Source organism: Peromyscus eremicus, chromosome 8a (assembly GCF_949786415.1).
Source record: "Peromyscus eremicus chromosome 8a, PerEre_H2_v1, whole genome shotgun sequence".
NCBI classification, from domain to species: domain Eukaryota; kingdom Metazoa; phylum Chordata; class Mammalia; order Rodentia; family Cricetidae; genus Peromyscus; species Peromyscus eremicus.
The window spans coordinates 35,476,360-35,497,028 of NC_081423.1; the positions used below are offsets into that span (position 1 = coordinate 35,476,360).

The 20,669-nt window shown below is 50.0% G+C and overlaps 1 protein-coding gene across 1 annotated transcript in view; it reads left to right on the forward strand.

The window, feature by feature from the left end:
* Positions 1–766: 766 nt before the first annotated feature.
* The window catches only part of Vdac1 (voltage dependent anion channel 1), a 29,922-nt gene continuing 10,019 nt past the window's right edge, over positions 767–20,669 (forward strand). Inside the window, exons 1-5 of the mRNA XM_059270535.1 lie at positions 767–865; positions 15,609–15,678; positions 16,315–16,364; positions 18,235–18,387; positions 18,475–18,527. Coding sequence (XP_059126518.1) covers positions 15,612–15,678; positions 16,315–16,364; positions 18,235–18,387; positions 18,475–18,527 — 323 coding nt within the window. The 5' untranslated portion in view covers positions 767–865; positions 15,609–15,611. The remainder of the gene's footprint in view (positions 866–15,608; positions 15,679–16,314; positions 16,365–18,234; positions 18,388–18,474; positions 18,528–20,669) is intronic.

Consider the following 20,669-nt stretch of genomic DNA (forward strand, 5'->3'; position numbering starts at 1 on the left):
AGACCAGGCAAGGAGAAAGTGACCCTCCGCTCCACACTGCAGGAGAGCAGACATCTAGAACCCGCGTGACCTCTCCATGCAGTGAGACTCTGCAGCGAGTCTCACAAAACTCACTTTGCCTTTTCTAGTTTCGCAATTGCTTGGGAAATGGCGGTTAGCGGCTTTGCCACGAGGGAAAATTGCACGCAAATTTGCAGTGCAAAGCCGGGTGTCAGGGGAGTTTAATTCGGAATTCATTCGCTGACGCACGCGGGCGTGTCGCAGGCTCCGGAAACCTGGTGTAGCGAGGTCGGAGCGCAGAGAGGACGACAGTAGCCGCTCTGCCCTATGCAGCGCCACCTCCGGAGCCCAGTGTCCCCACTGGGCATCAGGGTGACTCGCGGCCTCGAGGCTGCGCAGGAGCCACAAGACTCCAGCGCCCTTATCCGTTGAGGTCCCCAGGCCACCGCTCAGTGTGCCGGAAGCTCCCCTCCCCCTCTTCCCAAATGCTCCCAGCAGCCTGGAGGCTCCAGCAGTGACCCGCGTGTCCCCGCGCACGCACACACCTCACGCACGTCAGCCCCACGCCTCCCTATCGCCTCGTGCCCGGGTGCACGCAGGCCTTTACGCTCGGTCGCACATGGTCACAGAGCCACTGAGGGCCAGATAGCTGCTTGCGGGGTGGGAAGAGGACCCCGGGACAGGTCTGGGCGCTGGCCGGGGTGGAGCCGGGGGCGGAGCTTCGGGGCCGGGCGCGCAGAGCTGGGGCGTGTCCGCGCCGCCGTGCTCCGCGCCGCCCCGCCCTCGGCCCGCTCCCTGCTCTCCCAGCCTGCTCGCCGCAGCCCCCGCCGTAGGCGCCGCTGCTCCCGCCGTCACCGCCTCCGAGGTAGGCGCAGCAGAGAGGGCCCCGGCTATGCCTGAGTCCCTGGGGGCCTCGGGCAGCGATCCTGGGGAGTCTCGAGGGAGGCGATAGAGGGAGGATCGGGCTAGGGCGCAGGGCCTAGGAGCCCGGTCCCGGGAAGGGTGAACCAGGGAGGATCATCTCCGGCCTGGAGAGTCAGCGGGCGGGTAGAGGAGGCCTGGAGGGCGGGCGCCGAGCGGATCTCAGGAGGGAGAGATCCTAGCCAGAGCATCCAGAACACTTGCAGTTGGGAGCGAGGGGAGGTCCGAATATGCGAGCGGAAGGGCAAGGGCAGCCGCGTGGAGGCCTGGCGGGCCGCGGTGTAGGTGACCTTCCCCGGCGGCGCCCTCTGGCTCTAGATCCCGTCGGCATGGATCTGGAAGAGACCCTCCCTCAGCCCAAACCCTTCCCCGCCAGCCACGAGGGCCTGTGCAGACCCATCTTTCTCCACCGAGAGGACGAGCTCCAAGCATGGCCATGCCCTGGAGCCCCCGGCCCCTACACGCCCTAGTCGGCCCACGCCCGGAGTAGGTGGCGCTGGGTCCCTCCCGCGCATGCCAGTGCCTTCCCGGACGGAACGGGCTGTCCTGAGTGGACTTAGGCCTCAGGGACAAGCACCTGGGCCTGGACTGGAGGCGAGACCCCATAGGGAGCGATACGCCTGGCCTCCTTGGCCTTAGGGATGGATTCCGTGTTCCGTGTCGCCATATGCGACTGTGCGTTAGGGAAACTGTTTTCAGGGCCTGACGTCTGATTGGAGGCCCACAACTCTTCATGGTTTGTCCAAGGTCACACTGGTAGGAAGATTTCAAACTTCAATTTTTTTTTATCTGCGAAATAGGAGCAATTATATATACTTCACTGAGTTTGGGGGGAAGAATAAAATGATCTGATTAACACAAAGCCTTGGGGCGTGCACAAGGAAACTTTGACACTTACCTAGGAGCTTTTGGGGAGGATTGAATTCACCGCCCCCTCCCCGCAGTCCTGTTGTTTCCTATGGTGTCCTGGAAGGGACTCAAATCTACAGTCCTGTTATTTTAATGCCATTGTGACTATGTTAGTAGCAAGCATTTGTGCACCACCAGCTACTCAGTAATTGGAGGATAATTCATGAAACACTGCCAGTTTAGAGACTTGACAGGCATCAGGCTGGACCACCAAGTCTGACGGTAGACCCAGCTGAATTGCAGGAAGGGTCTGGGCTTAGCCCTGCCTTGTGCCATCTAAAACCCCTTCCTCTTGACAAGAGAGATGGGCCAAGGGCTACTTTACCCAGGCAGTTTTGTCTTTGGGGTCTTGGGTGGAACTACTGGGCACACATTAGGTGGGTTAGAAAGGTCTGTGGGGGATAAATTCATTTTTAGAAATGTCTGTGTCTAAATGTGTCTGTGCCTGTGTGAATTTATGTGCATGCATGCAGGTGCCCTCAGAGGCCAGAAGAGGGTATTGGATCCCCTGAACTGGAAATATAGGCAGTTGTGAGCTGCCCAGTGTGGGTCTGGGAATCAAACCTGAGTCCTCTGCAAGAGCAGTAAGCACTCTTAACCCCTGAGCCATCTTTCCAGTGCCAATAAACCCATCTTTTTCATGCATTTTTTTTTTCATGCCACTCTTCACTACCCCAGCAAGTGACACGTGGTAGGCGCACATTAAATCGTGGAATCTTGAATACCCGTTAGAAGACACGGGCCTCTCACTCACTTCTAGAGGCTATCCTGGTCTAGCAGAGTCACAGATGTTTAAAGAGGTATAATGGCACATACTAACCTACAGCAGTAAGCCATGAGAGATGAGAAGGAACTCTTTTAACATTCCACAACTTCCCAAGTCCTGTGGGAACTTGTCAAACGGGTGTATCTGGACTTGAAGCAGAGTGATTGTGGGTGAATGGGATTCTGGCCAAGGCCTTAGACCTGTTACGCCTTCCCTTTCTGACAGGTGTGTGTGTCTGGTGGCTTCTATGATCGTGTGGCTTTGAGTAAGGTGCCAGGCCCCAGCTGTAGCAGTGGGTGCTCCCGGGTGATTGCTTTGTTTTATTTCTGATACCTAGAACAAGGCATTAGACTGGCTGTTTGGGACCACACAGTACTCATGCAGGACCTGAGGCAGGTGTAGACTCTGGACTCTTGAGGTGGTGGTGGTGGTAAGGGCAACCCTTGAGCACCTTGAGCATTGTCAAGGTGCTCTGGGGCCCTTTGCTCTTGCTGAAATTTCCCACAGAATGACGGACACCTCCAGTAGGACTGATGGAGGGAAACTGTGGCTGAGAACTGACAAAGTCGGGAGGTTAGCCTCCACAGGATTCCAGAAAGGTTGTGGTCTGTAACTTTGCACTTTCCTCGGGTTCCCGTGGTAGTCATCAAGAAAGGATGATGGATGGGGGCGTGCTCAGCTGCGCCTGGGCAGGGACTGCCATTTCACTGTTAGTCAGAGGATCTAAGCACTTTACCTAGAGCTGAGCAAGAAAAAGCTCCAGAGGGCAGCCTGGGCTCTCAACCCTGATCGGACTGACAAAAGCCTCAGGGTCTAGCTCAGGTTAAGTAGCTTTCTTATGTCTTAGTTTCTCTGTCATAAAGTGCTTTGTTTGTTTGTTTGTAATTATTTGTTTGGAGGTGGGGAGCACATGTGGGGTCAGAGGACAACTTCCGATTTTCCAGTCTCCACCTGAGAGTTGGGGTTGTAGGTGTGCACTATCACCCCCGGGGTCTGCTGTAGAGGTGTGATTGTCACTGTAGGCCATTCTGGAGCTCGGAGTGTGTGTAGTCTGCGACTCTGCCGTGTATACTTGGTGCCTGGGCACAGGGTAGTTCTATGCTAGTATCCCACACTGCACTGCTGCTGTGCTTTGAGGAGCCCATAGGTGTGAGTCTGTAAAGTAGAAATCACTGTCTGGTTGGGAACAGAAAGAGATATGTGGCTGGTGCTGGCCATCTGCAGTGGACAGTGCCCAGAGGAATTAGTCCTGTTTCCAGCAAGGACCTTGGAGCTGAGTATTAGAAGGGCTAGTTTTCCCTGGGATGAGATGGGAGGTGTTCTTCCAGGACCTGGCCAGACAGTATCCAGTTAAACAATACCTCTTTATGGATTAAAGAGGACTCTAGACCCTGTGGTTCAGGGTGAGTCTGACAAGATGCTCAGAAACCATTATTATAATAGTAAATATGCAAAACAAGGACTTGGTTAGATACCTAGCCACAAATATAGCAACAGAAACTAGCTATTGGATGGGCGTGGAGCTCAGTAGAATGCTTGTCCAGCAGGCGGGAAGCCCTGGGTCCTGTCTCCAACACTGTGGAAAGTCAGTGTGGTGTGACACACACTCTGGTGGAGGTTGAGGCAGGAGGATCAAATTCAAGGTGGCATAATGAATTTGAGACTCACTTATGGGCTACTTTATACTCTGTCTCAAAACAAAATCAAGCTGGGAAGTGGTGGTTTACACTTTTAATCTCGTCACTTGGGAGGCAGAGGCAGGCAGATCTCTGTGAATTTGAGATTAGCCTAGTCTACAGAGTGAGTTCCCGGACTGCCAGGGCTGCATAGAAAAACCAAAACCAACCAACCAAACAGAAACATTTATCCATCTGCTCATCAGTCAACAAGTTACCTGTCGTCCATCATCTTGATGGAATTCTAGTTGTGTTTGTTCCATACCTTTCATATTAGCCACAGTATTAAGTGCTTTACATTTTTGAAAAATGGGGTCAGAGAGACTGACTCAGGGTCTTTTACCTAGAAAGGGGAGTAGGAAGTGGGCCCAGATGCTCTCGATTCCCGAGGCTGAGCGCTTAAAGAACTGAGTTGTGAGGGCTTTTGAGGTGCCTATGGCTATGCTGGAGCCCCGGTGTGCACGGCTAGACCTTAGACCCTGGAGTGCTGGCTGCCCATAGCCTTCTCTTCTTCACGGGTGGGTGAGTGGGTAGGCAGGCTGCCCTGAGTCAGCTAATATTCTCCCAAGCCTTGGGAAGAAGACTGCTGTTGGTGGTGGCCCAGCTTCCAGAGTGTTTTAAAATAGAAGCAGCGCCTGGAAAGCCAGGCTGCCCCCTGTGAGACTCTGTGGAGGAGGGAGGGGAGGGCAGCTGCTTTGGGAACACAGCCTGCTTCCAGAGCAGAGGGCCAGTGCCTCGCCAGCATCTGGATCCAGTGACCAGTGGCCGTTCCCTGAGCTGCCTTTGCTTGGGAAGACAGTACTGTGCTGTTGTGTGTGTGTGTGTGTGTGTGTGTGTGTGTGTGTGTGTGTGTGTGTTTGTATGTGTGTGTGTAATTCCTGAGCTGGGCCTACCTTCTGCTGGGAGGTTGATCATTCACGTACACACACACACACACACACACACACACACACACACACACAACCTCCTCCCATCCTACCCTCCCCCCTCCCTGTCCCTAGGGTTGGGGGATAGGTAGTTGATTTTGCTGTGATCAAACTTGGCCTCTTTTATTTTTTATTTTATGTGTATGAGTGTTTTCCCTGAACATATGTTAGCACATCACACTCATTTGGGTCCAGAGGAGAGCATAAACCCCCCTGAACTGGAGTTACAGGTGGTTATGAACCCCTGTGTGGGTGCTGGGAACCAAACCGTGGTCCTCTGCAAAAGCAGCCAGTGCTCTTAACTGCTGAACCATCTCTCCAACCCCTGATACTTCTTTGTAAGCTTGTCCATTTTTGCTCTGGAAATCCACCCAAAACTGTTGGAGAAGCATCGGAACCGAAGTTGTCCCATGATTCTCTCATTCTGAGGGGAATCCTGGGATGGCGATGGAAGCGTTTGGTGGCTGTGTTGCTTTGCCTCCTGACAGTATCTGTGTACACTATTATCTGGTTATCCCTGCAGTATAATGAGGAAGTCATTTGCAAAGATGGGCCAGGGTATGGGTACCCGAGAAAGGGTGTGGCTGTGGGTCTTTTCAGACCCAGAGGCTCTTCTGCCCGGCTGATGACCTCTCATAATCACCTCTTAGTTACCAGGATGGTCTGGGAGATGCCATGGCAGGGTGGCTCCTGCTCTTTGGGGAGTTGTCCTGTTCCTCCTTGCTTTTGGGGGCTTTTGGGGGTCTGAGCTCACTGGGGGTGTTGCCAGTGTTCAGAAGACTCTACTTCCTGGCTAGGTGTGAGAAGCCACCCCGCTGTCTGTGTCACCCGTAGGCAGAACCTATGTCACGTTTGGGGTCCTGGTGGGTGTATGGTGAAGAGTGAGCCTAGTCTTTTTCGTAGACCATTGCTGCCTGCTCCCCAGCGGCTCGCACACACTGAAGTTAAGGAGCTCTGTCCTGCTCTTGCTTTCTGGGCAGAGTGGCTCAGATGTTGGTGGTCACTCGGGAGTGGACTGGGCCCCTATGGCCTTGCCTGGTGATAGGGGTCCTGTCTCAGTTTGAATTGGTTCTAGAACTAATACGGACACTGTCCAGACAGCTTTTCCTTCTGGCATCTTAAAAATTTCTTTTATGTCAATGGGTGTTTTTTTTTTTTTTTTTTTTTTTTTTAATTTTCCGGAGCTGAGGACCGAACCCAGGGCCTTGTGCTTGCTAGGCAAGTGCTCTACCACTGAGCTAAATCTCCAACCCCGTCAATGGGTGTTTTAAGTGCACGTATATATGTACAGCATTTTGTATGCCTGGTATCCTCAAAGGGCACTGGATCTCCTGGAACTGGAGTTACAGATGGTTGTGAGCCACCATGTGGGTGCTGGGAATTGAATCCAGGTCCTCTGGAAAAGTAGCCATTGCTTTAAACCTCTGAGCCACCACCTCTCCAGTCCCTTCTCTTAAGGAAGAAAAAGATTTATTTTTTATTTTATGTGTCTGTGTTTGTACGTGCACCACGTGTGTGCAGTGCCTGAGAAGCCAGAAGAGGGCACAGGAGCCCTGGAGCTGGTTTTATAGATGGTTGTAAGCCACCATGTGGGTGCTAGAAACCCAGCCCAGGTCCTGTGTAGAAGGGACAGTGCCCTTCACCTCTATGCCGGCTCTCTAGCCCTCTGTCAGCATCGTGACTGCAGTGACATGTTGGAACATGGGTGAATTCCACTATTTTCTGTTCTTCACAACATTTAAATAATGAGGTAGAATAAAAAATAATGAGGAGACCATATCTGAACTCCACATCTACCTTCCCGAAACCATGTTCTCCCCCAAGGCAGCCATCCTGTCCAGATGGGACCCATCTTTCCTGTTCTCTCCTGCTCATTCACAAATTCACGAACGTGTAAAGAGGTGCATGTAAAAAGACCTTACATTAATGATGTGGCATGCTATTTTCTTTCTTTTTATTTTTCTTTTCTTTTCTTTCTTTCTTTTTTTTTTTTTTTTTTTTTTGAGACAGTGTCTCACTGTGCAGCTCTGGCTGTCCTGAACTACTTACTAGGTAGACCAGGCTAGCCTTGAACTCATAGACATCTGCCTGCTTTTGCTTCCTAAGAGCTGCAGCTTGGCTTTTTCTTTTCATTCAGCTGTACTTAGTGTTCTGTGTTCTCACATATAAATCTGCCACTATTATTATTGTTGTTTTGAGACAGTCTCATAACTCAGGACACTCAAATTCCCTATGTAGTCAAGGATGACCTTGAACTTTTGATCCTCTGACCTCCCTCTCCCAAGTGCTGGAATTACAGGCTTCTGCCACCATATCCACCTCACCTCATTGTTTTCGATGGCTAATGGTCTTCATCAGTCTGTTAGGATCCCACTTTTGGCTCATTTTCCTAATGATGAGCGTGTTGGTCACATCTAGGTTTGGTGTGACAGGCAGTGGGCATAGGTTTTGGGTGTCTAGAACACTGCAGTGGGGGTGTTCCTAGGAGTAGAATTAATGCTCAGTTAATTGTTCATCAATTGCCCTCCAAAAAATGGACTGTGTTCACACTCTGTTTCCTGGATCTCTGCATTGACATTTTGCCAGCCTTGGGGTTGTCACGTTGCAGCGAGCGGCTCTTGGAATGAAATCTGTGCCTGGTTTTGAGGCCTAAAGCAGCCAGTGTTTACCCCTGAGGGTACTGGGTCCCTCAGCCTGGGCTCAGCTGTTTCCTAGTGGGGTTGCTGCTCTGGGGTCTCCTAGTCTACTCTGCTCCGGCTTTCCAGCTGCCTTGCACGGGAAGCGCCTGCTTCCTGGTTACATTGTAATTTTCTTGTTCCTATTGTCTGACCGCAACTTTCTATCTTCCTCCTTTTGTTACAATGATACTCTTTTTACTGAGCGGGAGCTGGAATAATAGCCCTAGATCATCTAGAACTCCCCGCTTGGTCCCTACCCCCCTTTATTCTTTGCACTTCTTCTTCCTTCACTTAAATTTTATGTGTGTGAGTGTTTTGCCTTTGCACATGTGTGTATTTCATGTGTCCACAGAAGCCAGAAGAGGAAGTCTAGAATTATAGGTGGCTGTGGGAGCTGGGACTCAAATCTGGGTCCTCTGCAAGAACAGCAAGTACCCTTAACCTCTGAGCCATCTCTCCAGCCTCTGCTCCCCGCCGGTTTTGAAACAGGGTCTTTTGTAGCTTAGGCTGGCTTTGAACTCACACTGACCTTGAATTTCTCCTGTTTTTTTCTGCCTCTACCTCTTGAGGGCTGAGATGATAGTCATGTGCTACCAAGCCTGGTTTCTGCAGTGTTGGGTGGGGATAGTGCTCCGGGCTCTGCGCATGCTAATGCTAGGCAAGCACTCTACCAACTGAGTCTCATCCACCCCTTAAGCTATTCTCTGGCCTTAGCCTCTGCGGCTGCTGCAGCAAAGAGTACACAGCAAACCCAGCTTGCAATGATACTTTGGGCTGATGAGATGGCTCAGTAGGTAAAGGCGCTTGCTGCCAGGTCTGAAGACCCGGGTTCAGTTCCCAGAACCCACATGGTGGGAGGAGAGAACTAACTCCTGCAAGTTGTCCTCTGACCTCGTAGGTGCACCATGGCACAGGCTCACTAAATACATGTAATTAAGAGTATAATATGCTCCACTCGTTACATATTTACTCATGAATGCCCATTATGTGCCAGGCCTTGACATCTTTATACACATTTGGACAAACATATGCTTGACAGGCTCTGAGGAGCTTTGAGTTCATGGTGTGGTGTGGGAGGAGGAGTGGAGGGTGGGAGCTTGGTGAATGAGCAGCTGTCACTGGCATGTAGTTGATGAGTCAGGAAGATGTCGTTGCACCCCCCTTCCCCCCCAAGATGGAGGTTATGTAAGTGTGTTGTGTAGACTGCTAGGTGATATACAATCCTTCCCCTCAGAGCTTCCAGTATGGCTGGGTATCCATTCCTTAGGCTGGAGGGGTGTTGGCATAATTTGTTCAAGGTCGGCCAGGGAAGACTTGGGTTGGTAGGCTGGCAGACTGGAGGGGAAGCGAGGAGCACCGTCTCTTGTGACTTACAGGTCCTCTTCAAAGCTGTCATTGATCATAGCTGGTCTGCCTTGCCTCGTCCTGCTCACCCTGCTGTGTTCTTGCCTCTTAACTGGCATGAAGCCCCCAGGCTGAGCCTCACTTCCAACATGGAGGCAGAGCTGTAGTCATGCCTTTTCAGGCCACCTTCTTTCTGACTGTGCGCGGGGCTGACTACCTGTCTGTGCAGGGTTGAGTGCCTGAGTGTGCAGGGTTGAGTGCCTGAGTGTGCAGGGTTGAGTGCCTGAGTGTGCAGGGTTGAGTGCCTGAGTGTGCAGGGTTGAGTGCCTGACTGTGCAGGGTTGAGTGCCTGACTACGGGGCTGGCTGGCTGGCCTGTGTCGGGCTGCTCTGCTTCATGCTCAGGGCTGGGCTTCTGAAGGGATGTGGGTGATGCTGCAGAGGGTGGTTCTGTGGAGACAGCTGTGTTTCCACAGGGCATGGTGACTGATATTCTGGTGGGAGGAAGACCTAGGAGGAGGGGCTTGGGCCAGGCTGCTCCCTCCTGGCAGGGTTAAGTGAGTAGGGGTAGGGTGGGGAACGCACTCCTCTCTAACTCTCACTCCTGGCCTGAGGAACCTGAGCTTCATTTCCATCACGAAGGCATTTCTGAAGTGAGTTCTGAGAACTGTGTGGAAATGGGTGTCTTCTGGGTGCTGTTTATTTTTGTCGGAAGCCTGAGCTGCTCCGGAGAGAGAGACAGAACCCTCATCTCGTCTCAGGCTGCCCTTAATCCTGCAGGATAAATGCACCACAGGATGGGGTGTGGGTGCCTGAAGGGCAGAAGGGGAAGCCACTGCAACCTAGCAACAGGGGGCATTTGATGAGAACTGAGCTCTCCTTATGCTTAGAGGGGTATTGCCTCAGGCCCAAGAGAGGATTTGACTCTCCTACTGTACATACCCCACCCCTATAAAGGTGGAGAGCACACCTTCTTGTCTGGGTGTGGACAAGCCTGTCACCTTGTCATAACGGCCCAGACTTGGGGACGTTCTGTTCCCCTCTCTGTTCATGGGGCTTAGGAAAGGGTGTAACGTGCATGTGAGGAAGCTGGTATCCACAGTGGCTGACGTAAAGCGTTGGCAGTTAAGACTTGTTTTTGTGTGCTGTGGGTTCACTTACATGCAGCAGGTGCCAAATAAAGGCAGCATGGTAGAAGAGTCAGAAGGGAGCTCCACAGAGCCTGGCCCCCTGCTCTGAGCTCCGGCATCCCGACTCTTGTCCTGGACACTAATCTCCTTAGTGCTGATGATTTAGCTGATATTTGCTGTGGGCTCTTTCTTTTTTGGCAGGTGGCTCTCCACGCTGGGTTTAGGATTAGTGTCCAGAGATGCATTTGGAGAACACTAAATAATGAGTGTCCTGCCTTTTCCTGAAGGTGGGAGCTGGTCTAGCTGCAAAGGTGTCTGTCTGCAGGGTGAGTCCTGGGGGCTGACTTTTCCGTGAGGCCAGGGAAGAGCAGCAGGAAAGACCTGACCTCCGACAGACTGGAGACACAGCTCAGCTGGTAGACTGCTGGCCTAGCCTGCAGAGCCCCAACACTGCATACACCTGAAATGCTTGGCCTCCTGCTCTGTCAGATGGAGACAGGAAGATCAGAAGTTCAAGGACATTCCCGTCTACATAGTGAGTTTGAGGCCAGCCTGGGCTATGTAAAATCTAGTCTCAAAGAAAAAAACAAAACAAAACAGAAAAACAGGCACATTTGGGTGCACTATCTAGATGGCTCAAGAACACTGCTGTTTTACTTTATTTACTTTTTGGTTTTTTGAAATTCAAGTTCTGTGTGTAGCCTTGGTTGTCCTGGAACTCACTCTGTAGGCCAGGCCGGCCCTGGGATGAAGGGCAAGGACGCGTTTTAACATTGGACCTGAGTATTGTTCCCGACTCCCCACATTGGATGGTTCATAACCACCTGTAACTCCAGCTCCAAGAGATTGGTGTCTTCTTCTGGTCTCTGCAGGCGCGCGCGCGCACACACACACACACACACACACACACACACACACACACACACGTATACACAAAGATAAAATGAAATCTTAAAAACTGGTCAAAATTGGGGTGGGCTTTAGCGACCTTGGATGCTGTGGATGGGCCTGCTCCCTCTCTGCTCCTGCCGGTGGGGAGGGACAGCTCTGTCTCCAGATGGCTTTTTTTGTTTGCTTTGTTCAATGTTTATTTATTTTATTTTATGTCTGTACGTGTTTTGTCTGCGTGTATGTCTGTGTACCATGTGCATTGGATCCCCCAGAACCGAAGTTATGGACAGTTGTGGGTCACCATGTGGTACTGGGGACTGAACCAGGGTCCCTTGTAAGAGCAGCAAGTGCTCTTAACCAAGGAACCATCTCTCCATATCCCTGTTTTTGTATTTTCACAGATAGCTCTTAATCCAGGCAGAGACGGAGAATGTTCTGGGCTCTCTGCCAAGATGTTCTGCAGGTCTGCTGGGCTGTGTTATCTTTCAGCCCAGGGTTGAATGCTGTTGACTTTTCTTAGGAAGGGTCAGGCCCATCTGGCCTGAGGTGTGTGCCACTTTTCCAGGCCTGAGTGTGAAGTCTCCTGCCTGCCCCTGGGGGTACATGTGCCTGCGGGGTTAGTTTGAAGGAAGAGGCCAGTGGGAAGAGGAGAGTCCTCAGTTCTAGAAGAGCTGGCAGGGCGGTGTCAGGCAAATCTCTGCCCTCTTCCCTGTCCTGACCCTAATGTGATCCATGGTTCTAGCCTGTTCGTGTTCCAGAAACAAGAACAGCAAAAGCAGGGCAGGGTGAGCAGAGCCTCTGAAGCTGTGCTCTACAGCCTGGACTGCGGATCGGTTAGCACTGAGGTCCATGGTTGGTTCTTTAGAGCGCGTACTTTGTTTGGTTGTGGACTGTCTTTCAGTTTTTTAAATGGCATCTAATTATTTGTTTATTGATAGGTTGATTTATTGTGTGGAGGGCACAAGATAACTTTTGGGAGTTGGTTCTCCCTTCCACCATTCAGGTTCCAAGGATCCAACTGAGATTGTCGCCTGTGGCAGCCAAGTGCCTTTTCGTGGAATTGTCTTTGGCCCTGCTGCGGGCTCTCTGTGGTCTTTGAAGTGAGGACTTTGGTCAGGTGATATTGGTTGTTCTCTGGGATCACCTGAATTCTTTCCCAGGGGGCTCTCACTTGCCAGAAGCATACAAGTATATTCATGTTTGTGAATGCGTACGTGTGTCATGTTAGGTGGCATGTATGCAGATTCAGTTTGATAATTTAGGTGTACAGTATTTAAAAGTGAAAGGAACCAGCTGGGTGGGAATTTAGCTCAGTTGGCAAAATGCCTACCAGTGTACACAAAACACTAAAAAAAATTTTTTTTTTTTTTTAAAACCACAAAGCAGCTAAAACTTCAGGATCATGGCAAATACAGATTATTTCTTCAGTGGAATAATAAACCTATGTTATAGTAAAATCTTTTTTTTGTTTGTTTGTTTGTTTTGTTTTTTGAGACAGGGTTTCTCTGTGTAGTTTTTGATGTCTGTCCTGGATCTCACTCTGTAGACTAGGCTGGCCTCGAACTCACAGAGATCCGACTGCCTCTACCTCCCGAGTGCTGGGATTAAAGGCGTGTGGCACCACCGCCCCAAAGCCCTAAATTTGACCCCAGCAATGTACAAATGAGGTGTGGTGATACATGCCTGTAATCCTAGCAGTTTTGGGGTAGAAGATTAGAAGTTCAAGGTCATCCTTGGCTATATAGAAAGTTCCAGGCCAACCTGGACTACATGAGACCCCATCTCAGGAAGAGGAGGAAAAAAAATGGAACCACTCTTTTGGTTAGTGAAGCTAATGATGCTGGGACAGAATTTTCTCATCTATGATGCCTTTTCTTCTAAGACAGATGGGACAGTGTGTGCTGCCCCAAAGTAGAATTTTAATTTTTTCTATACATCTTTTTTTTTTTTTTTTTTAAAGATTTATTTATTTATTATGTATACAGTATTCTGCCTGCATGTGTCCCTGCAGGCCAGAAGAGGGCACCAGATCTCATTACAGATGGTTGTGAGCCACCATGTGGTTGCTGGGAATTGAACTCAGGACCTCTGGAAGAGCAGCCGGTGCTCTTAACCACTGAGCCATCTCTCCAGCCCCCTTTTTCTATACATCTTGTCAACATAAAACCTTCCAGGAATATAATGTCATCCTTACAGCAGAGACAATCAGAGTTATTCTCTTTCTCTGACCACTGAGATGCTTAATAAATATTTGACTGACTTAGTCATGTATAACAACCAGTGCCCTCTTCTGGCCTCCCAGGGTACCTGCACCCATGTGTGCATACTCATCCACTGACACGTTTAAAAAAAAAAGAGTTTTTAACTTGGTGGTACTATTGCTGGAACCCAGGGCCTCATGTTTGCAAAGCAAGTGTGCTACCCCTGGGCTCTAGGCTAAACTCCCCAGAGAGTACTTTGAAAGTTGCTTTTTTTTCGGGGGGGGGGATTGTTTTGTTTTTCGAGACAGGGTTTCTCAGTATGTAGCCCTGGGTGTCCTGGAACTTCCTCTGTAGACCAGGCTGGCCTCAAACTCACAGAGATCCTTCTGCCTCTGCTTCTCAAGTGCTAGGATTAAAAGTGTACACCACCACTGCTTGGCTGATAGTTGCTCTTTTTAAAATAAAGGCCCAGTGGGCCTAGAAGCTGCTCAACAAGTACTTGCTGCTCTTACGGAAGTCTCAGCATCCACATGGTTGTAACTATATGTAATCCCAGTTCTAAGGGGTCTGACATTCCTCCCTGGGCCTCCTCAGGCACCAGGCATGAGTGTGTGTTGCATATACATACATGCAGGCAAACACACACACACACAAAGAATAAATCTTTAAAAACTGAAGTCACACTGGAGTGCAATAAATGTTTAAAGCCTTGCTAGGTGTGACCGTATACTCCTGTAATCCCAGAGGCAGGAAGATGGGGAGTTCAAGGTCATCCTTGGTTACTTAGTTTCCTTTCCTGTTACAGTGATAAAATACCCTGACAAAAGCAACTGAAGGAAGCGTTTATTGAGGCTCAGTGTTCAAGGGTGCAGTGCATGGGGCAGGAGGCCAAGGCAGCAGGGTCTTGAAGCAATGAGTCACAGCCGATCCACAGTCAGGGGGCGGAGAGTGCCGAGTGCTGCTGCCGCTCTGCTTGCTGCCTCCCTCAACTTAGACAGTCAGGGATCTCAGTCTAGAGAACGGTGCCACCAGCCGGGAGGTCCATTTCCTAGGTGATGCCTGACCATATCAACCATCACAGTGAGATGGTGAGTTCCAGGGTAGCCTGGGCTAGATGAGATCTTGTCTTTAAAACAAAATTGCCAGGTGTTGGTGGCTCACCCCTTTAATTCCAGTTCTCCAGGAGGCAGAGGCAGGCAGGTCTCTGAGTTTGAGGCCAGCCTGGTCTATAGAGTTAGTTCCAGGACAGCCAGAACCACAAAGAGAAACCCTGTCTCAAAAAATCAAAAACCAACCAAACAAAAAAATTAATTTTTTACAATTTTTAAAATTACATTTTAAAAAAAGTAAAAAAAAAGTATATATATATATATATTTAGTTGTGGTTGTTATTGGTGTGTGTGCACACTCATGTGTGTGTGCACGTGTGCGCAGAGGTCAGAGGGCAACTTGCTGGGGGCGGGGCCTACCACGTGGGGCTTAAGGATTGAACTCAGGTAGCCAGGCTTGGTAGCAAAAGGCTGAAGAGCCCCCGAGTCATCTTGCTGGCCCCAGATCCCCTTTTGTAGTACGTGCCTGGATTTCTCTTCATGGTGAGGAGTTACTTACCTAGCTTGTCCTACAGGAAAGGTGGTCCCCGAAATGTGAAAATTCTGTGAAAAGTCGGGCTGGTGGTGGCACGTAAAAGTACTCTGTTGATACTTGTTGAGAGCATGAAATCAGAGCCATGCACAAAATACGTCGATTGCCATGGGAAACTGATTTCCCCCCGGTTACCGGCTAAACAGCCGGCGTTTGTAAGAAGATACGTCGTATTGGCGAGAGTTCTTCTGTGGTTCAGTTAAGTGGCTGGCTCCTGGGAGTGTGTCTTTGACAGTTCATTCATTCATCAAATATTGACTGACTCTCCCTGTGCTCTGGGTGTGTGCTTAGGCCTGGGGCTGCTAAAGACAGGCTGATCACCAAGCTCCTCCAGCTCTGGCCTCAAAGGAAGGGCGAGACAGCTCCCGTCACACCCACAACAGGCAGGGAAAGATGCCTGGGACTTTTGAGCTGGGTGATTTTTATTGGTTGTTTAATTATATCAAATAACTTTTACTGGTGGTAAACTAATTTTCATAATTACCAAATGCGTTCATTCATATTGGTGCTTCTTTTGTTGTGGCAGAAGATGGCTGTGCCTCCCACATATGCTGATCTTGGCAAGTCTGCCAGGGATGTCTTCACCAAGGGCTACGGTGAGTGTTGGAGGAAGGAGTCGGGAGCAATGGCGGAATGGAAGGCCTTTCACCTACAAACAGGGTTGGCATGTTTGGGACACTTGGTGGTCAGTTCCCAGCTGGCAACTTATGTATCCAGTCCAAAGGATGCGCTTCCTGCAGCTCTGCGCCACCTGGTGGTGAGGCCCGGGCATTGCAGGACAAGTAGCTGATGTAGTCTCTTGCAAGCTCCAGCGTCTGCCCTAGTAGAATGCCATTCTAAATTTAGCCTGATGGGCCCACCAGGCCTGATGACTGTGTCTCTGCCAGCTGCTGGGAACCTCCCCCCACCCCCAGGCCCTGCATGGGCACCGGTGCGGCCTGCATTCTCTCTGTCTGCCACTGTTCTACTGGCTTCCCATAAGCAGCGGTGGAGGCCAGGTACCCCCATCTCCTAGGGCTGCGGTGAGTTTCTTTAAGCCCTTCCGGATGGCCAGGAGGAAGGCAGAGGTGGCCTAGCTTTACGTTTTTATTATTTTTCTAGTGCTGCAGATCCAATCTCGGGCCTTGAGCTTGTTAGCGATTGTTCTGTTACTGCGGAGCTACGCCTCCTACCCCTCTGGCTTAGTTAGTTAACCTGTTTGTGGTTTTTTTTTTTTTTTTATTTTTTTTTAGGCTTTGGCTTAATAAAACTTGATTTGAAAACGAAGTCTGAGAATGGATTGGTAAGTTGCTCAACTTGCATGGGACAGTATATTTGTTCCTGACCAGTCGGGGCTGCTGTGGCCCGGCTGGCAGGGCCCGAAGCAGCTGCCTATCTGGCTTGTGGCTGTTTGTGCTTGCTCCATTGTCCTCTCTGTGTGGCAGGTATTCTGGGACTCCAGTAGAGTGGCCTCTGGTAAATGGTCCTTATGTTTGTCGCTTTCTTACAAGTTGTTTTGTGGTGTCGGAAGGAACTCAAACTCTCAGCCCAATCACTGTGGGCAAGTGCTCGGCCACTGACCGAAACCTCTAACCTGATCCGTCCTTGATGTTTCTTTCTTACTTTAAAATTGAACCTTTCTTTCTTTTTCTTTTTAATAATTATTTAACTTTATTTTATGTGCATTGGTGTGAAGATGTCAGGTCCCCTGGAACTGCAGTTACAGACAGTTGTGAACTGCCATGTGGGTGCTGGGAATTGAACCCAGGTCCTCTGGAAGAGCAGTCAGTGCTCTTAACTACTGAGCCATCTCTCCAGCCCTCTTCCTTTTTTTCCTTTCTTTTTTTTCTCTTCCTTCCTTCCTTCCTTCCTTCCTTCCTTCCTTCCTTCCTTCCTTTCTTTTAGATTTTTGAGACAGGGTTTCTTTGTGTAGTCCTGGCTGTCCTGGAAATCCTTTTGTAGACCAGGCTGGCCTCAAACTCACAAAGATCCACCTGTCTCTGTTTCCCAAGCACTGGGATTAAAGGCATGTGTACCACTACTCAGCCCCCCCCCCCCCCCCCTCTCTCTCTGAGACAGGGTCTGTGTCGCTCTGGCTGTCATGGATCTCACTCTGTAGACCAGGCTGGCCTTGAACTCAGAGAGGTCCACCTACCTCTGCCTTACAAGTGCTGGGATTAAAGGCATGCACTACCATTGCTCAGCCTCTTTTTTCTTTTTAAAGACTTATTTGTGTGTGTGTGTGTGTGTGTGTGAGAGAGAGAGGGGGGGGGGAGAGGGTTTGTATGCACCACATGTATGCAAGGAACCTGGGGAGGACAAAAGAGGGTATCATATCTCCTGCAACTGGAGTTACTTTTACTGGTCATTGTGAACTGCATTGTGGGTGCTGGGACTTGAACCCACGTTCTCTATAAGAGCAATAAGTGCTCTAAACCATTGAGCCATCTCTTCAGCCCTATTGACCTATATTTTTATTTATTTTAGTTTAGTATTTTTGAGACAGGGTCTCTCTACATGGCTATGGATGCCCTAGAACTCATTATGTAGACCCAGCTTGAGATCCACCTGCCTCTTCCTCCTGGGTGCTGGGGTTAAAGGTGTTCTCTACCTACCTAGGTTTTTAATGTTTCATTATTATTTAGACACATCCTTGTTTTTAGGTTGTATCTACAGCAGTTGTTGGAAGGAAGAGTGTGGGGTTTAGAATTCTGCTGTGTCAGCTTTTACTCAATGGCTCTCTCTGTCTGAGACTAGAGACAGCATGGAAGCTGGGTGGTTTCCTGTCTAGACTTCAGGGCCTTAGGGGAGGAAGGAAGCTATCTTCCAAAGAACTCCCCAGAAGGTTCCTTTTGGTAGCAGGCCTTTCACTCCTTTGTATTTTCAGTATCTAACTGAACTGTAGAAAAAGTTCTGCCTGGACATGCCAGGGACTCTTGCTTAAGGACCTGGAGAGGTGCTGAGGGCAGGCTGGACTGTAGGCTGAGAGGTGCTGAGGGCAGGCTGGACTGTGGGCTGAGAGGTGCTGAGGGCAGGCTGGACTGTGGGCTGAGAGGTGCTGAGGGCAGGCTGGACTGTGGGCTGAGAGGTCCTGAGGGCAGGCTGGACTGTGGGCTGAGAGGTCCTGAGGGCGGGCTGGACTATAGGCTGAGACTCTTTCTCTCTCCTTTAAGGAATTTACCAGCTCAGGCTCCGCCAACACAGAGACCACCAAAGTGAACGGCAGCCTGGAAACCAAGTACAGATGGACCGAGTACGGGCTGACGTTTACAGAGAAGTGGAACACAGACAACACCCTGGGCACCGAGATCACCGTGGAAGACCAGGTCAGGCTGGCTGGCGCGGCTCATTCCCATCGCAGCACCCACCGCCCTGCCCTCAGCTAACATGTACCACCTCTCTCTTCCGCACAGCTCGCGCGTGGACTGAAGCTGACCTTCGATTCATCCTTCTCGCCTAACACCGGGTAAGGATCCCACCTTTGTCCCACGAGGACATTTTAGGATGCTGTGGGCCTTGGAAGTCCTTCACACCAAAGGATTTTGGTGTTAGGGATGACATCACGTTAAAGGTGGTCTCTAAACGGGGAGGCTGGAGGTTGAGGAGGGTTGAGGGTCAGGGCCAGCCGGGGCTGTATAGTGAGATTCCATGTCAAAGAACAAAAACCAACCAGACAACAGTGAGGCCGCCTTGGTCCGTGCTCTATACATTCTGTGAGGTCTGTGGTGGTGTTTTGGCCAGGACACATATGTCTGTCTGTTAATGGGCTGGGCTGCAGCAAGCATTAGGAAATGCAAGTATCTAACAAATGGTTTTGTGTGTTCCTGGGCTCATTTGGGGATTGAGGGCGCCTGGGCCAGGATGCTGTTTGCCCCAAGGAGCTTCTCTTTTCCTTTTGACACAGGGTTTCCAGGCTGGCCTTGAACTTGTCATGTAGGCAAGGACGACCTTGTACTTCTGATCCTCCTGCTTCCATCTCCCAAGTACTGCAATCACAGGCATGTGCCACCATATCCAGTTTCTGGGGTGGTAAGGCTCACAGCCGGGGCTCATGCATCCCAAGTGAGCATGCTACCCATTGAGCTGTGTTTCCAGGGTTAAGGATTGTCCTTGGTAGTGGAGAACACAGACCAATGTTCTAGGATCCCACGATGTCATTGTGTGCCAGGCTGCAGGCTGCAGGCTTTCTGTCCCAGTTGATCTGTGTTTTGTTGTTGTTATTGTTTTGTTTTGTTTGAGACAGGGTTTCTCTGTGTTGTTTTGGTGCCTGTCCTGGATCTTGCTCTGTAGATCAGGCAGACCTCGAACTCACAGAGATGAGTTCTGGTTCTGCCTCCCGAGTGCTGGGATTAAAGGCGTGCGCCACCACCACTCGGCCCAAGTTGATCTGTTTTATTCAAAGATGCCAATAACAAGAGTGGCCAAGGCTGAAGGGCAGAGGTGGCATTTGGAAGCAGGGGCTAACTGGTCACTGTCGCCGGCCTATTTTGTAGGTGTGGAGGGCCCTTCTCCCAGCTTTCTGAGACACTGAGATCTCGGGAGCTTCACCACAAGGTGGCTCCTGGGGCTGCCAGGTCCTGTTGGTTGTTGACAGATCAGAGGGCAAAGAGAGCAGGTTGGTCTCCCTCGGCTCCTGAGGCTCTACAGGACTAGAAAGAACTCTTCCCTTCTAGAATAGCCTACACTCTTGTGATTTCATACTCAGAATGGTGAGTCTCCTAAATCAGGAGAAGGTTGTTTTGCCCACTGATGATTGAGTCTAGGCTTTTACTAAATTTCAAGTCTTCGTTTTTTGGTTTGGCAGGTTTTTGCTTTGGCAAAACACATATAAAATTTACCATCTGAGCTGGGCTGGCCTCGAACTCACAGATATCTGCCTGCCTCTGCCTCCCAAGTGCTGGGATTAAGCCAGCCTGGTCTAGAGAGCAAGCAGAGTGAGTTCCAGGACAGCCAAAGCTACACAAAGAAACCTTGTCTTGAAAAAAAAAAAAAAAAAAAAAAAAACCCAACAAAACAAAACAAAATTTACCATCTGAATCATCTTTTACATCCACAGCTCAGTGGCATGTGTCTTCATTGTTTGTGATTCTGTGCTTCTTTTTCCCTTCCTTTTCTGATTGCCTGCCTATGCCTCCCCAGTGCTGGGATTAGAGGTGTGAGCTGCCGTGTGGGTGCTGGGAACTGAACCTGGGTCCTCCACATGAGCAGCCGGTGCTCTCAATGTTGAGTCATCTCTCCAGCCCCCTCAGTTTAACCTTTCATTTTGAAATAATTTGCAGTTTTTATATAGAAAATTGTGATAAAAGTAACATGTAGAGTTCCCTTCTGTTTCTCCCCTAGCTCCCTCTAATGTTGAAATCTTATATCATTAAAGATTAAATTAAAACCCAGTACATAATATATACTCATAATGTATATATAATATACAGCCATTTACTACATAATATTTCGAGGCACAGTGCATTTCTTGAGTATGTGACAGTTGTCATAGACGGCACCCACTCTGTTACCTCCCCATGTATAATTATGTGCCTGTCACAGTATTTGATGATGGTATGGCCTGAGTGTGTGACTGGTTCCTGTACTCGCTGTGCATTTTCCCATTAGA